The sequence below is a fragment of the Chrysemys picta genome, chromosome 4, assembly GCF_011386835.1.
Source record: "Chrysemys picta bellii isolate R12L10 chromosome 4, ASM1138683v2, whole genome shotgun sequence".
NCBI classification, from domain to species: Eukaryota; Metazoa; Chordata; order Testudines; family Emydidae; genus Chrysemys; species Chrysemys picta.
In genome coordinates, this window is record NC_088794.1 from 85,561,823 (window position 1) to 85,579,845 (window position 18,023).

The 18,023-nt window shown below is 44.0% G+C and overlaps 1 protein-coding gene across 47 annotated transcripts in view; it reads left to right on the forward strand.

The window, feature by feature from the left end:
- Nucleotides 1–12,968: 12,968 nt before the first annotated feature.
- Nucleotides 12,969–18,023, forward strand: part of GPHN (gephyrin) — a 534,893-nt gene continuing 529,838 nt past the window's right edge. For 6 of the 47 annotated variants that reach the window (XM_065592857.1, XM_024109447.3, XM_024109450.3 and 3 more), the window contains exon 1: nucleotides 13,006–13,181. In XM_065592857.1, the coding sequence (XP_065448929.1) occupies nucleotides 13,118–13,181 (64 nt within the window). In that variant the 5' untranslated portion in view covers nucleotides 13,006–13,117. Of the gene's footprint in view, nucleotides 13,182–18,023 lie in introns of all 47 variants that reach the window. The other 41 variants (XM_065592854.1, XM_065592871.1, XM_065592883.1 and 38 more) reach the window with 21 other exon arrangements.

Consider the following 18,023-nt stretch of genomic DNA (forward strand, 5'->3'; position numbering starts at 1 on the left):
GTTACCAAAAGGAGGGGCTGGAGGCAGACTGTAACCCTGAAAAAGGACAGTAGAACCTGCAGATAAGCCAAACCCCAAAGAGGTGACCAAAAGTCTGCCTAAAAGACTAAACACCTTTGTCTAAAAGTCTGCCTAAAAGGGTACGTCTTCACTTATCGGAGGGTCCGGCGGCAGGCAATCGATGTTCTGGGATCGATCCCGGAAGTGCTCGCCGTCAATGCCGGTACTCCAGCTCGGCGAGAGGAGTATGCGGCATCGACGGGAGAGCCTCCCTGCCGCATCTGGACCCGCGGTAAGTTCGGATTAAGGTACTTCGAATTCAGCTATGTTATTAACGTAGCTGAATTTGCGTACCTTAGTCCGAAGTGGGGGCTTAGTGAAGACCAGGCCAAAGATTAAACATCTTTTTCTTTTACTTTGATTCTCTCCTGGGCGGGGTGGGGAGAACCTTTTTTTGTTTGTTTGTTTTGTTTGGAGAATGTCTTGTGCCCAAACAGAGGAAGGACTCTGTAAGTAGCCCAAATTGCAGTCACATACACAGAGAGGAATATAATTACCAATAGCAGCAGAAAATTTACTCTGTAGTTCACTGACAGTCTGCATTCAGCCTACAGATGATTTTACTTCCTCAAAATTTTTAATGGTTTGAGACTTCAGGGATATACAGTATTCCGCACCTGGATGACTGGCTCCTGGTAGGCCAGTCCTGATATAACCAAGAGGTTATATCAACAACAAAGTTATGCCAGCTTGGCATAAACGAAGACAAATCCTTTTTGTCATACACAAAGACAATACATTTTATAAGAGCATGGCTGGACGCAACCTCTACAACAACTATTCTCCCTGCAGACAGATTTTATGCGATAAGCAACCTGATCTCCTGCATCACCTGAAAACCTCAAACTGTGGTGCATCATGCCTCTTCCTGTTAGGCCACATGGCCGCATGCACCTACATGACATCTTTTGCCAGACTCCACTTGTGACTCACCCTACTGACCCAGCAGGGATCGCATTGACTCCAAAGTCACCATTCCCAACAGAGTTCTCACTTCCCTTGCTTGGTGGTCCAAGCTGAACAAAGTCCTGGTGGAGATTCCCTTCAGCCCTCTCATGCTGATAGCCACCATCTTAATGGATGCCTCCCTTTCAGGATGGGGTGCTCACTTGGATTGCCACACTGCTCAGGGTACCTCCACCCCACGAGAGTCCAGACTACATGTAAACTTAGGGGAGCTAAGAACGGTCCAACCTGCCATGCAAGGCCTTCCTTCCCATCATATATTCACTACATGTATAAATAATGTCAGACAGTATCACTACAGTGGTCTATAGAAACAAACAGAGAGGAGCAAGATCTTGTCCCTTCTGCCTAAAAGCAATCAGACCATCATACAGGCTGCATATCTCCCAGGTGTGCAGAACTCTCTGGCAGACAGACTAAGCAGAAACTTCTCTGCAGACCACGAATGGGAGATCCACTACACAGTCCTAACCGCCATATTTGCACGATGGGGAATTTCGCTGTGGGATTTTTGCATCCCAGACAAACAGGAAGCTTCCCATTTATTGCTCCAGGGGAACCATAGGCCAAGACTCTCAGGGAGATAATCTCCTGGACAGACAACCTTAGATACACCTTTCCTTCCATCTCTTTACTACCACAAGTTATACAGAAGATCTGGTGTGACAAAGCCACTGTCATCCTCCTACCACCCTACTGGCCCAGACAAGTCTGGTTCATAGAACTCCTAACGATGTCCATGCCCCTCCCCCATCAAGATCCACACATTTCAGGATCTCCAAATTCAGGATGGGGGCGGGGAAGTCAAGCACCCCAACCCAAGCTTACTCCAGTTCCCCGTTTGGTGTTTGGATGGGTGTTGAACTTGGATTGCTCATGCTCCACCCTATTCAGGAAGTACTGACCCAAAGCAGGAAGGATTCTATTAGACTCTACTTAGCTAAATGGTGGCACTTTTGGACCTGGGCACATCGCCGCCCCAGCATGCCCTTGATACTGTGGGCATTCCAGTTATCCTAGACTATCTTCTCCTCTTAAAGACCTCAGGTTTAGCTCTCAGTTCACTGCAATTACACCTACCTCCCCACAGTGGAAAGACGTTCTATCATCACACACCTGACCACAGTTCAGTTTATGAAGGACTTGATCAGAACCTCCCCAACTTGATGGGTGTAAAGTAACATATTAGGAGATTGTCTTGCTCAGCTTCCAGATCTGAGACCCATCTTACAACAATTCCAAACATGGAACAGATTGGAGGAATCAGCAGTACCATCCGATTTCTAGCAGTACTCCACAAATAATCCCTATGAAGTAGTGTTTGGGCATGCTTAGAAATAAAAAGGGCCCTGTTAGGTATCTGGCCAAATATTAGTAGTGCAAAGTTAAAAAGCGAATAGGTCCATTGTCCTTGCATTAGTGCCCCTGATGTTGCAAATGCTCCATTATGAGAAACTTGGGGAAAGAATCTCATAGCTAAAGCATTAACCAAGTTCTATGGGCCAGGATGGAGAACTTCATGCTTCAGAATTCTGTGCCCTGTTGCAAGTGAACAAAACATGGATGATCCCAAACCACCTAATGGTCAGAGGGACTAGTTGAACAGTTTACTAGAACACTCTTAGGCCTTGGCTACACTTACCCGCTAGTTCGGCGGCTGGCAATCGAACTTCTGGGTTCCACTTATCGCGTCTAGTCTGGACGCGATAAGTCGAACCCGGAAGTGCTCGCCGTCGACTGCGGTACTCCAGCTCGGCGAGAGGAGTACCGCGGAGTCGACGGGGGAGCCTGCCTGCCGAGTGTGGACCAAGGTAAGTTCGAACTAAGGTACTTCGACTTCAGCTACGTTATTCACGTAGCTGAAGTTGCGTACTTTAGTTCGAATTAGGGGGGTAGTGTAGACCAAGCCTTAGATAGTCTATCTAATTTTGTGAGGTCTGATCAAGAAGACTGGAACTAGCCTTGACCTTTTGTCAAGCTGGCGTACCAAAGCAGTGTGCAAGCTTCTTTGGGGTTTATACTTTTCCATATTGTTTTATATTTATTATTTGTATCATCATACTGCCTAGGAGCCCCAGTCGTGAACACATTGTACTAGGCACCATACAAACATTTTTGGTAGTGAAGTAAATTTACTAGACTATATAGTTCTCCTTGCCAGGGCTGGCTCCAGGCACCAGCCGAGCAAGCTCGTGCTTGGAGTGGCAGATTCTACGAGGTGGCATTCCGCCCAATCCTAGGGCGGCACGGCTGCTTTTTTTTTTGGTTCACCGATCTGGCCGCCCTGTAAGAGGCGGCGGCGTGGAGGAGGGGAGCACCCTACTGGGAGCGGGCTGCGCACTCCGTCTGCACCAGCCGGTGCCAGGTCTGTAGCAAGCCCGGCAGGGCAACCTGCGACCTTCCCTCCCCACCAACCGGAGCGGCGCGGAGCCCTCCCAGCAGGCAGCGTGGCAGTCTGAAGCCCCGGCCGCCCCCTTCTCTCTCTCCCCCCGCTGCCTCCCCCTACCCCCCGCTAGCCGGGGCACGTCTGCAGCACAGGGAGTTGCCCTGGCTCTGGCTGCCCCACAGTTTTTTGTTTTTTTTTCCTGCTTTGCTGCTCTGGCCACACCGCAGGTTGTTTGTTTTTTGCTTTGCCGTTCTGGCCGCCCCCATTTTTTGTTTGTTTGTTTTTTGCTTGGGGTGGCAAAAAAGCCAGAGCCGGCCCTGCTCCTTGCAATGTATAACCTATTATCAGTGTATATCAAGTGTTGGGATATGTCAGATCTGAGGCTGTAAAGACTCATTTAGAGTGAGCTGGGGAGAGACACAGAAAGCTCACTGTGATTTAAAGGTAACTCCTCACACTTATAAAGAAGGCAAGAGAGTCCCAATGCAGAATAGGACAATCTGCCAATTTACAGAAACAGTTTCAAAAGTGTACAACTGTCAGAAATACTGTATGAGGTGGATAGAGCCAGATCCTGTACAGACTGGTGACAGCTCCGCCAAGTTCCATTCTGGAAGTGTTACAAATTCTCTTTCATTTTCTAAATCAGTACCTATGTGTGTGCTATTAACTCTGCTGATGGTGAGTTGAGATGCAGGCAAAATGCCTAAAAATACAGAACAAATAAAGAAAACAGACTTTTCTTCAGCCATGTGGGAACATGGGTCTTCCAGCATCACTAGAAGAAAGAAAATTTGGAGACACCCCAATAATACCAGTGATGTTTCAAGTCTTAATAGAGAAAAGTGACATTGTGAGTAATACCTTATAAAAGAAAATCAAATGCATGACAGATAAGCTGACAAATATATAGAAAATCGACTGCTAATATTAGAAGCTAATGCTGAAAACCAGCACTTGAGAGTTTAAAATGGTGACTCAAATAACCTTGTTCATAATAAAACTGAAAAGGAATGTGGCTGCAGAAGAAAGACTACAATATCTGGAAAATCAAATCACACACAAAAGTGTAGAAGCTCTTGGAGATAGTTTTGGTACTCTATGCAGTACTATACTATGCTTAAATTGATGGGGAAAACAAGTGGTTATGACATACCACCATTTTTCACTGTTACTGATTGGGGAAAATAGGTAAAAATTGTATTTAGAAATAGCTGGAATATGTTGTAACTTTTTTTTCTTGTTTATGGCGGGGTAGGAGGAAGGATGGGCATACTATGGCTTTGTGGGGCTCATCATCACATTTTTTCCCCAGTTCAAACTCTAATCCTACAGACCTTTCTTTCTCCTTGTAACAGTGTATGGTGAGAACAGGGCTTTAACAATCAAGATTTTGATGGTGTATACCCAGTTCTGACATACCCTCATTCTATGACCTTGCACAGTCAGTTGATTTCTCCGTGCCTCAGTTTCCTCATCTGTAAAATGGGAGTAATAATGCTTACCTTACACTAGAGTTGGTTGGTGAATCTGAACATTTCAAAAATTCAATAAAAAATAAGGAAAAATATGCATAATTTCCTCCATTTTTCACTAGGTATGCATACCACACAGCATTGTGTGAGGATTAATTAATTAATGTTTGTATAACTCTCTGAGATCTTTCATAAATGAGGAAAATAACCAGCCAGATACTATGGAATTTCTTTTTACAATCTTGCAAGGTATGTCTACACTGCAATGTAAGCCCAGGTCTAGGAGAACTTGAGTTAGCAGACTATGGGTTTGGTAACCTACGGCTTGAGTGTCTACAGTCATTTGTAACACCAGGTTAGGAATTGTTGGACCCTGGTTCCAAATGTGGGGCTCCATTGTCTAAATCGCATTATACAGGACTGAGTCCAAACACCTAGACTAGTCCTAGACTTCCTAGCGCCCTCCTTAAATGTGGCTGCTCTAGCCTTTGTTTATGGTGCAATATGGAAAAACTTGCCTGTGCACCAAATTTACTCCTGGGGGAATTCTGCACTACTGGGTGTGTGCATAATTAATGAGCCCCGCATATTTTTTTTGGGGGGTAGAAAAAAACTTCTGCCAAAATGTTGCTGCAGTTCTGCTTTTGCCCACCAGAGGGTGTTGTGGTGCAAGAACAGCAGCAGCTCCCCACAAGTGAGGGAAGAGGAGATCAGGAGACAGGGGCTATTGGGAGACAGACAGCGTGGGATGCTGGGGGGGGAGGGATGTTTGTCAGACAGGGGCTCATAAGGACTAGTGGGGGAGGACAGACTGGGGCAGGGGCTGAATGGGAGTGAAGGCACAGGACCACAGGGTGGAGGGAGGTGCAGGGCCACAAGGGGACAGGGGGAGCGGGTACAGGGACACATAGGGACAGGGGAGTGGCTGGGTGGGGGCATAGAAACACATGGGAGTGGGGGAGGCGGTACAGAGACACAGACGGACAGAGGGAGGGGTGCAGGGACATATGTGCTTGACTGAATGGGAGAGGTGAGGGGTCAGCCAGGGTCTGCATGGGGGAAGCTCCCTAACAATCCCACCCTGCCCCCCACCCCAAAAAAACTGTTCCATATTTTTCCCACCAATACCCAACAACCCTCCAAGTTCACACCCAGGCTCCTTCCCAGCAATTTACTTCCCTCTCCTCAGCTCCTCTGTTATCCCTGACTCCCCCAAGCCTTTGCACTGCATCTGAGGGGTGTGGGAAATATGGTTCTGTATTGTAGTTTAAATGAATTATTACTCAGAGTTCTGTATTAATATGCCTAGTAAGGAATCTATTTGTCAAAAAAACATTTCCTGAATCTTTTTTGTTGTCTGTATTGTTACAGAAGAGACTTGCTGACAGGTATTTTAAAATAAATGATCAAAAATAATTGAAACTGGTGTGATTATATTGTGTTATTTTGACAAATAAAATATGCAGAATTTTAAAATATTGTGCACAGAATTTTTAATTTTTTGTTGCAGAACTTTAAATTTTTTTGGCACAGAATTCCCCTTGGAGTAACCAAGCTTGACTGTCCAGAGGACAAAGAAAGTCAGGCCATGGGATTGTGGGATACTTCTGGTGGACTTCTAAAGGATGAGTTCAGTGGGGCTGTGCCATACTGCAAAAGAATAGGGCTTGAAACCTGGATCCTGGCTTGATTCAGGCTTAGACCCTCCACCCGCAGGGGGCTACTGATACCCTGAGTAAGCACAGAGTTAGGCTTGAATCTGAATTTGAACCCTAGGCTTACATTGCAATGTAGACATACCCATAGAGATCAGATGTGGAGCACACTGGGTTCTTTGTTCCAGTTCTGTCTGAACTGTGACTCAGGTGAGTTTTATGATGCAATCAGATGGATCATGCATTATTATAAGTTGACATGTTATATAGATCAAGAAAGAAAGAAGTGCCTCCGTTATTGACAAAAAAGTACTTGAGGAATTGCTAAATGTGGTTATTATCAGGTTAAAAACCAGAGGCTTCCTTTTGCTTTCAAGCTTCTTTAAAATTTCTTTTTTTCTCTTTAAATTACAGGCAAAAACTCAGAAGTATCCCTTATGTTTCTTCACTGATCTATATATATGATGATATGGTTGTGCATTGGTGTAGTAATGAAACTGGCACCAAATAAAAAGAAGCACCATGACATATGCTGTCTTAGATAAAGAATAACAATAAAAAATTCACTTCCTGAAGAAGCTGTTACATTGTACACTATTTCTATCTACAAAAAAGTATATTCCTGTCATTCTTGTTCTCAGAAGGTGTACAATTATGGCATTGGGTCTCTGTTTCACTAGCATGCCTGATGAGTTTCCCTTAGTAATTAAGTATTTGCATCAAGGAGGAAGGCATTGCATGCCTATATTTGCCTAGAATGCTGACAATCCCTAGTCCAGTGATAGGACGATCATGGATATAAGATCTAGTAGAAGTGGGTGATATAACACTAAACTTGCTTTGCTCTGTCTTCTTTGGCAGATCCTTGAAAATTATGATGGACAACAGTGCTCCTTCCTTGAAAACCTTCCTATAGGAAATCCTTCAAAATTTCATCCTATCCCCTCTCCATGCAAAAACTATGAAGTTAATGAGCCACAATGGGTTTCTGTACCACCTGTATGTTTACACCCAGCTTTAATCTCAAAAGTGCAATCCATGCTATCGTTCAGATTTCTCAGTGCCTGCATGAAATCAGCTTAAGGATAAACAGTTGGCTAAAACTGAATCCAGGCAAAACTGGAAGTAATTTTGGTAGGAAGGGGAAAACACTGTAATGGAAATGGCCAAATTACTGACCCTCACACTCCACTGCAGCCAACTATACTACAGTCATTAAGGTAATGCATAGTTTTGGACTCATAGTCTTTAGAAACTCAAGGTTAAATTCTACCTCATTGAAATCAATGGGAATTTTGCTATTGACTTCAATGGAGACAGGATTTCACCTTCAAATTGCTAAGCAGATGTTAAAGGCTTATGTTCAGAGGACTGCAGACATTCTTAAGCCCAAAGCAGTCTATGAATAGATACAAAGGGATCTAAAAAAACTGGGTGACTGGGCAACAAAGTGGCAGATGAAATTCCATGTTGATAAATGCAAAGCAATGCACATTGGAAAACATAATCCCAACTATGCATATAAAATGATAGGGTTTAAATTAGCCGTTACCTCAAGAAAAGAAAGAGATCTTGGAGTTATTGTGAATAGTTCTCTGAAAATATCTACTCAATGTGCAGCGACAGTCAAAAAAGCTAACAATCATTAAGAAAGGGATAGATAAGACAGAAAATATCATACTGCTTCTAAATCAAGCTGTGGGTATACCATAGATTTAATACTGCGTGCAGATCTGGTCACCCCATCTCAAAAAAGATATATTGGAATTGGAAAAGGTACAGAAAAGGACAACAAAAATTATTAGGGTTATGGAACAGCTTCCATATCGGGAAAGATTAAGAAGACTGAGACTTTTCAGCTTAGAAAAGAGACAACTAAGGCGGGGATATGATAGAGGTCTATAACATCATGACTGGTGTGGAGAAAGTAAATACGGAAGTGTTATTGACTCCTTCACATAACACAAGAATAAGGGGTCACCAAATGAAATTAATAGGCAGCAGGTTTAAAACAAACAAAAGGAAGTATGTTTTCACACAACGCACAGTCAACGTATGAAACTCATTGCCAGGGGATGTTGTGAAGGCCAAGACTATAACAGAGTTCAAAAAAGAACTAGATAAATTTATGGAGGATAGGTCCATCAATGGCTATTAGCCAGGATGGGAAGGGATGCAAAACCATGCTCTGAAGTGTCTCTAGCCTCTGTTGCCAGAAGTTGGGAATGGGTGATGGGATGGATCACTTGATGATTACCTGTTCCATTCATTCCCTCTGAAGCATATGGCATTGGCCACTGTTGAAAGAGAGGCTACAGAGCTAGATGGACCATAGGTCTGACCCAATATGGCCATTCTGAGGTTTTTCTCAGAGGAGCACCTAGACATGTTGATCTATACAGCTTCTCCTTCCGGAAAATTTATATAACACGTTCCACCTAGGCATGAAAGTCCCAGATGCTACAACATGCAGCAGCCCCTCTATTAGTTAGTAAAAAAGACAGACCACAAACAGGGGAATGGTGTTAAATATGCCTGCCTGCAAATGAGTTATTGGAAAAACCAAGAGGGAAACTGAGACATGATGCTTGTACTGCCACACCTTACCATGAGATGGTATGCTCACTCTCTCTCTCTGGCCCAATGACTGTTCCACTTGAGTGTGTGTGTGTGAGAGAGAGAGATAGAGAGAGAACAATTCTGTAGTCCAGTGGCTAGGGTACCCATATGGGAGGTGGAAGATCCCAGGTCCAGATCCCCTGTTATTGGAGCAGTTTCAACAAGAGAGGTTCACAGAATATCCCATAGTTCAATGGTTAGAACATGCTCCTGAGATGCGGGAAGGCCCCTGTTTAAATCCTTTCTCCCCCTCCGCCAGAGAGTGGAGAATTGCACCTGGGTCTCCCACGTCCCAGGTGAGTACTCAAACCACTTGGCTAAAAGTTATAAGTTGGGCACCACCACTTCTCTGGCCAGAACGCGGCCCAATCCAGGAGGCACGCTCAGAGGCTGCCTACTGGATTGGGTCCTGCATCGACTTAGGAGTCCAAACATATTTCATTCTCTAGTTTGTGAATTGCTCTGGGGTTTAGGTGGTATATAGGTATCTAGACACCTAGAGGGATGCAGCAGTGTGAAAGTTAGCCTATCAGAAATGTCATGGATTGGAGTGGTACCAGACACAGGGACTGAGGTGCCTAACTTTGGAGAAACACTGATGGATCAGGAGACCACTTTACATCCAAGGTTATGCAGGAGCTATGCTCTCTACTGAAGATCAAGTCACTGAGGACCACCATCTATCATCCACAAATGGATGGATTAGTTAAGAGAGTCAACAAAATGCTGAAGGTGATACTAAGAAGATGGGGCCTCCGGTGCCAAGCATTGGGACTAGCTACTTCTTCCCATTTTGTTCACCATAAGGGAGGTACCACAAGACTTCACTAGGGTCTCTCCTTTCCAACAGTTATATGGCACCAGTTTCAAGGAATATTAGACCTCCTGTGTGAGGATTGGGAAAGGTAAGACCTGAAGCCATCCAACACAGCTCTATATGGTCTCCAACTAAGGGAGCACCTGAAGAAGCTAGGGGATTTTGCTCATGAAAACTTGTTTAGGGTTCAGCAGACACAAGAACAAACATGCAGCCAAGGTGCACACCTACAGACCTTCCAACCCAGTGGTCAAATACTGTTTCTCTTCTCCAGTATGAAATCCAAATTGCTAGTCAGCGGACAAGGGCATTTTGAAGTGATTGCCAGGTTGGCCCAGTAGACTCTAAAGTCCACCTGCCCCACTCCACCCCTTCCCCCAATGCCCCACCCGTGCCGTGCATCTTCTCACCCCTGCTCTGCCCCCGCCTCTTCCCGCGCACATCCAGTTCCGCTCCCTCCCCTGTGCACGCTGCGCCCTTGCTCCTTCCACCACCCCCAGCGCCTCCTGACACCGTGAAACAGCTGATCCACGGCAAGCAGTAGGCGCTGGGGGGAGGGGGAGGCGCCAATAGGGGGGCTGTCAGTGGGTGCTCAGCACCTGCCATTTTTTCACTGTGGGTGATCCATGCTGCTGAAGTCCCATAATTCTTGTCCAAAAGCCCGATAGTTAAATGCGCTTTTGCTGCTGAAGTCCCATAATTCTTGTCCAAAAGCCCGATAGTTAAATGCGCTTCTGTGAGATTGCATTAACTTTTTAGAAGTCTATGTATAATTCACACACCTCCTGGGTGTGGTGCTCTGTCCCATCTAGTGGCACCAAGACCACTTAGAGCAGGGGTTCTGAAACTGGAGGTCGGGACCCCTGAGGGGGTGGCGAGGTTATTACATGGGGGGTTGTGAGCTTTCAGCCTCCACCCCAACCCCGCTTTGCTTCCAGCATTTATAATGGTGTTAGCTATATAAAACAGTGTTTTTAATTTAATTTATATGGGGGCGGGGTCGCACTCAGAGACTTGCTGTATGAAAGGGGTCACTGGTACAAAAGTTTGAGAACCACTGACTTAGAGAGAGATTAATGAGTCTGCTGCAACCTTAGTTAACAGCCACATGGCTTTTAGCTCATGCAGTAGAGGCTCATGCATTTAGTTCTAGAGGATCCCAGGTTCGAACCTGCCTGCCAGAGACCAAGGTCTGTCAGTGTTACATATACAGCTTGACATGTACTAGTTCCAGGGGATAAGATATTGGAAGATTTAGGATCTTTCAGGTATATATCAGTACTTTAGATCTTACAAAAGGGTCTTGGCAGGTCCCCTTGTTGCCTGTGTCACAAGAAAAATCAGCCTTCTCAAGACCTTTTGGGTTCTTCCACTTCAAGAGAGTGCCTTCAGTTGACGTGGAGCAGATGTAGTGTTTCAAGATTAATGGACAGAATATTCATACAAAAGGGGGTAAGAAGAATTTCCCTAAGGAGGGGGCCTAGGTTACCTGCCAGGTAGCAGAGGTTAGTGGGATGCCACCTTATGAACTCATTGCATTCCGAGAGGCACATGCATGTATGGGGTTTCCCTTTTCCTTCCTTTTTAGTACCATGCATGTCCTGACTGAGCCACCATCTCTCCTTCTGGAGTGACATCGGAAGCAGAAGAGGTGGAGGAAAGAGCATGAGAAAATGGCAGCCCAGCATTCTGGGAAATGTTCACGTAAAACTGGCTTACATATAGAAAAAGAATTGGCAGTAACAAAACCGAAAGGCTTAATGTACACTCTGGATTCAGGTTTGTCAGGAAGGTAGGTAAAACATTTTATTAACTGCATGAGTACACAGCTCAGTCTGTGGGTGTCAAGCTTCTGGAAACCCTGGATAGATTCAGAGCTTTAATACAGGCATAAGGATAGTTATGACTATATTAATTTTAGATCATTATTAATTGACATGATTGTAGCTTGACCTTCTTAAGGCCATGGAACTGAAACTGGTGATCTCTCAGCATTCAGATTTAGATGAAGTATGAATCTGGAAAAAGTGTGCCACATTTCATCTGCATATGGATGTTAGTGTCTTTCCTTATGTAATTAGTCTGAATTTTATAAAAATAACAAAGTTTAGTTTTAGTTATAAAGTTAATTTTATGCTGATCTGTGTGTATGCTACGGGAAACAGTGAGACAATTTTGGCTGTGGATCATACATAGCTGTGTCTTATTTTTGTCAGCCCTGGATGGTGAGGTATTGCTTTCCAAGGCCTGGTCTACATTTAAAATTTAGATCAACCTGGCTACATTGCTCAGGGCTGTAAAAAATTTAAAGCCAAGTGCTGGAGTTAGTTTGATTTAGCCTTTGGTGTAGATGCAGCTAGGTCAAAGGAACTAAACAGACATGGGGGTCTCTCTTTTTTTACCGTTTGGAAAAACCAGTATCGGTTAGCATGCAAATAAAATCTCAGTGAATTAACCTAAACTGAAGTTGTATGGGTGCAATGCAGGGGAGGGCTGTACAGATCGGTGCAGCTTGTGTGTGGCAGTGGAATGCTGGTGAGCGTGGTGCATTATGGTTAGCATTGCATGTGCAGCTGCAGAGCAGGTATATGTAGCGGAATGCCGGTGAGTACAATACAGGCGAGTGCTGTAAGTATATTATTTGCACAGGTCAGGCAATATACATTGATAATCTGCAAACATATAAACTGCGATGCTTTCTGGCTGCCCTGAATGACTGGGCACACGCATGAAATCTGTCTCTGACTAGGCAGCGGGCAGCGCAGAGTCAAGCCAGCCCGCTGACAACACCTCGCTGCAAATCTATGCCTCGGCGGTAGATTAATGCTGCTTGAGTCCGGCGCCGCAGGTTGGTTGTCTCGAGCTCATTCGCCCGCGTTTACTCCGATCACCGCTTCTCGACTCACTCCCTTTGCCCCCTCCCGCGCTCACTCTTTACGCTGGCTCCGCCTCACGCTAGCTTCGCCCCTCCTCTTCACGCTGGCTCCCGCCTCCTCCCGCAGGCGAGCTCCGCCCCTCCCCCGCGCGGGCTCTGCCTCGCGCTCCTTCCCTTCCCCCCTCCTCCTCGCGCTCGCGCCGCTCTCGCGCTCCCTTTCCCCCCTCCCCCCTCCCTGTCAGTGCGGTGGCTGCGCTGGGAAACATGGCGTCGGAGGGAATGATTTTAACCAACCACGACCATCAAATCCGCGTCGGGGTCCTCACAGGTAACGGGCTGCAGCCGGGCCCGGTGTGTGTGTGGGGGGAAGAGCCGGCAGAGGGTCGGTGCTCGCTGTTAGGCCGCCCCGCGGGGCGTCCCAACGGCTGTCGCCTCCCGTGACGGCGCCGCCGCGCGGGGCGCCACAGCCGCTCGCCAGTGTTTCTGGGCCCAGGCCTGGGCTTGGGGGCTCCGGCCAGAGGGGCGGCCCCGGCTCCCGCGGTCGTGCGCGTGAGACCAGGGGAATGGTTTGGGCGCCGCTGCCGCATGCGGGCGGGCTGCTCCGCGCTGCACTGGGAACTGGCCCGTAAATAACCTGAGCCGTGGGGTGGGGGAGGGGGAAGAGCCGGAGATGGCCGGGCCCCGGGATTGCTGCAGGTGCAGTCGTGCCTGGGCTAAGTGTCTCTTCGGCCAAGCCGAGCTCAGGGGAGGCAGACCTGCAGTTCTCACCCGGGCGGGAGGCGAGCTCAGCTAAGCTTACGCCCCCGGGGAAATGCCTCTGAGCGTGGCACGCACGGCACAGGAGGCACCTTTGCAGTGACTCTCTCCCTTCCCTCCTGTGTCCTTTACATCCAGGAAGGGGGGAGCGCGCCTGTGTGTGGGCATGTATGGTGCCACTGCTCATAGCGCACGGATGATCCTTTAATAAAGTCATGGCACTTGACATGCTATTACTGTAAATAATGACTTCTAGATCCATAGTATGTGTTGCAGCTTCGGGGTTTATTCGGCTTTTGAGGTTGTATGGTTGTCCTGATGTAGTGTGGAGATTCAGGCTCCTGAGTGGGAGACGCACGCCTAAAGCCCATGGGGTATGCCTCTTTACGGAGAATAAATCTGGATTTGTGGGTGCAAAGATACTTGAGACATTTATTTCACGTCCAGTTCAGAAAGCTTTTAGCAGGAGTTCGAGAAGGGGTACATGTTAATGAAGAGCTGTTTTATGAGCACATTGACGAGTCCATAGGTGTTCAGGATGGAAAGGGATAAATTAGAAGGGGGAGCGAAGAGCTAATTAGAGAGTTATTTATTGAGCTTGATGATGATAAATAAGAACAACCCTATTTCTTCTCTTTTTAAAAATGAATTGTATTTGTCTGTGTTCTTGTCGGTCCCAGATATTGGATGAGCGTGTGTTCTGCCTATGAATGTCCTACTGGAAGCTCCCTTGGGTAGGGAAGCGAGTCTGAATGTGACATGTAGAGGGAAACCCCCGAGTCTGATGGTGCGCTGTTCTTTCCTCCTGGTGCTGAAATTGCCAGGCCACTGACTTTCACCAGCAGTACCCACCAATAGAATGAAAGGGTTAGAACAGGGACAGGAATTTCAAGCCTTACTGCAAGATTATTGTGGCAGAATATAAACGTCTAGAAAACTCCACTGTAATAGTAATAGAAAAGTAAATCTGTAGCGGTGGTTTCAAAATTTAACAATCAGATCATTCATAATGGCATAAGTGGTTTGACAAAGTGTGAAAGTCAAATTGCAGGAGTTTATACCTTTCTGTTTGTGTACCCTAGGACACAAACACAATTTAATTTTATAAAACTTAAAGTATGGGGGGAGGAGTATGGCAATTATAGAATATTAATTGCATGTTTTGTACAGTTTTAAGTAGCTTGGATTTTTCTCCATGTTGATTGGAGATTTCTGGTAGCTGGCATATTTCTTTTAGAAACTAAAAGTCTAAAAGTTTTTAGTTCTTGTACATTTTAAAGAAATGCAATATAAGCCATAAGTGATGCAATAATCTCTTAAACAATTGTTTCAGTGGCTTGAAATAACCATCTGATATCACTAAGATCTGTTCTCTGTTACATATCTGATTATAATTCCTGTCTGATTATTAAATTCTTATACTCGTTACCATAAATTTGTGGTTCCATTGAGAAGAGTACAAGGCCTGTCTTTAAAAAACAAACACACATATCCTTGTTCCTTAAATCCATGATTTTGAATTAAATTATTGAAGGTTGCACTAAAGTGTTCTTTCCAGTGATGAGAGCTGGTTTATGTACTTAATAATTTTTAATAGCCCTTTGTAGTTTAGCCAGTGGACTTTTTACAGACTTCCAGTCAGAATTTATACAAATGTATTATTTGAAAATAATATCATTGGCTGAGCTTCATTCTCTTCTCTGTGGTGTTTCTGTTTATCCATTGAAAGCTAATATTTGCACTATGAGGGTTTTTGTCCTCTGGATGTTTTTGTTATCTTCTCTCCAGCTGTGAATTCAGCAAATATAGTATGCGGTCTATTGAAATTTCTCATAAAAATGAACTAATAATTGTATGTTGGCTAATTTCTGAAAGAATAAGAGTAGGAAGAGAAACGTTAAACAAGCACTATTTTTCTAGCTTAGTCTTTCAGATTCATTCAGGAATTAGAAATCAGATAATTAATTTAGCATGGGCTTTTTAGCTTTCTAATTAAGATTGTATCTATATATTTGTTTTATTATCACTGAAGTAGTAGAAGTACATATGTGTACGTTTTATGAGTACAGGCATATAGACTTATATTCCTGTCACACTTTGAACTGTACATTCAGAAATGCTATGTTGCATAAAGAATAAATCATTATTGTTCCTTTAAAATGGTAATCAAATAGAATTTAAATGTATGGTAAAAAGTAACTGGTGTATATTGATTTGTCAGGAAAAAAGGTTACATCTAGTTCAGTGATTGATTTTTATGTAGTAGTTACTAATAGATGTATTTTACCTGTCCTACATGTTTTGCTTATTGTAGATATTGATGGTTGTTCAATAATAAATTAATTAATGTCAAGTGAATATTTTCTGCCTTGTAACGTGAATCAGTTATGTTCAAATAGGCTTTTAGAATAACTTCTGAAAGTGATCATGGTTTGTATTGTGTGTATTGCTACTTTTAACAGTTTGCTATTTAAAAGTAAATGTTATTTTTAACCTCTCTGTTCTTAGTTTGAGTAATGCAACAATTTATTACAATAGAAATTTAGAATGTAAAAAGATTCTGCTGTCTGTATATGTGAAAGCATATTTCACGTTGACATTCAAAAATATACAGAAAATGATGTCTTGATATCTTAGTTTTATTTATTGCAGTTAATGCAGCATATACCAGAGTTGTCAAACTTTTTGTTAGCTGAGGTCACTAAGAAGTGGGTATATACAGAAGCCACCGTCTCAAAATCCAGGAAGAGTGTCTTTGAAATGTAGAAGTGTATTGTGCATTGTACAATACTCGAAAGCTGACTTCCATATTTTCATTCACATTTATTGCTATGTTTTTATTCAAAAAGCTACAGCCTTGACCCTACTCACAGAAATATGAACAAGTCTAAACACTATTGATAAAATACTGCCCTAGTTTATTAGTTCTGTATTTCCTATATGGATAGGAAACCTCATTAGCTAATGGATAGATAATTGCTTTCTAGTTTTTGTACAGTGTGCATTCCAAGATGTTTCTCAGTGTAAAATTATGCAACTTTGAAAATATCAAATAGTGTGCCACTGTTAATGCTGTGTTGAAGTTAAAGAAAGTGATCACACAGATTAATTTCAAAATTTCAGTTTCCTACTTCATCTGTGTATTTATGGTACACATTGAACAATAAGTCTTTATATTTGCTGTGCTCTCATGAGGATAATACAGCAATTAAAAGGTCCTCATAGAAACATAGCACTGGAAGGACCTCGAGAGGTCATCTAGTCCAGTCCCCTGTACTCAAGGCAGGACTAAGTATTGTCTAGACCATCCCTGACAGGTGTTTGTCCAACCTGCTCTTAAAAATCCCCGATGATGGAGATTTCACAACCTCCCTAGGCAATTTATTCCAGTGCTTAACCACTCTGACAGGAAGTTTTTCCTAATGTCCAACCTAAGCCGCCCTTGCTGCAATTTAAACCTATTGTTTCTTGTCCTATCTTCAGAGGTTAAGAACAATAATTTTTCTCCATCCTGCTTGTAACAACCTTTTATGTACTTCAAAACTGTTATCATGTCCCCTCTCAGTCTTCTCTTCTCCAGACTAAGCAAACCCAATTTTTTCAATCTTCCCTCATAGGTCATGTTTTCTAGACCTTTAATCATTTTTGTTGCTCTTCTCTGGACTTGCTCCAATATGTCCACATCTTTCCTGAAATGTGGGGCCCAGAACAGAACACAATACTTCAGAGGCCTAATCAGTGTGGAGTAGAGCGGAAGAATTACTTCTCGTGTCCGCTTACAATACTCCTGCTAATACATCCCAGAATGATGTTTGCTTTTTTTGCAACAGTGTTACACTGTTGACTCATATTTAGCTTGAGATCCACTATGACCCCCAGATCCCTTTCTGCAATACTCCTTCCTAGGCAGTCATTTCCCATTTTGTATGTGTACAACTAATTGTTCCTTCCTAAATGGAGTACTTTGCATTTGTCCTTATTGAATTTCATCCTATTTACTTCAGACCATTTCTCCAGTTTGTCCAGATCATTTTGAATTTTAATCCTATCTTGCAAAGCGCTTGCAACCCCTCCCAGCTTGGTATCGTCCGCAAACTTTATAAGTGTACTCTCTATGCTATTATCTAAATCATTGATGAAGATATTGAACAGAACCGGACCCAGAACTGATCCCTGCGGGACCCCACTCATTATGCCCTTCCAGCATGACTGAACCACTGATAACTACTCTCTGGGAATGATTTTCCAACCAGTTATGCACCCACCTTATAGTAACTCCATCTAGGTTGTATTTCCCTAGTTTGTTTATGAGAAGTCATGCGAGACAGTATCAAAAGCCTTACTAAAGTCAAGATATACCACATTTAGTGCTTCTCCCCTATCCACAAGGCTTGTTACCCTGTCAAAGAAAGCT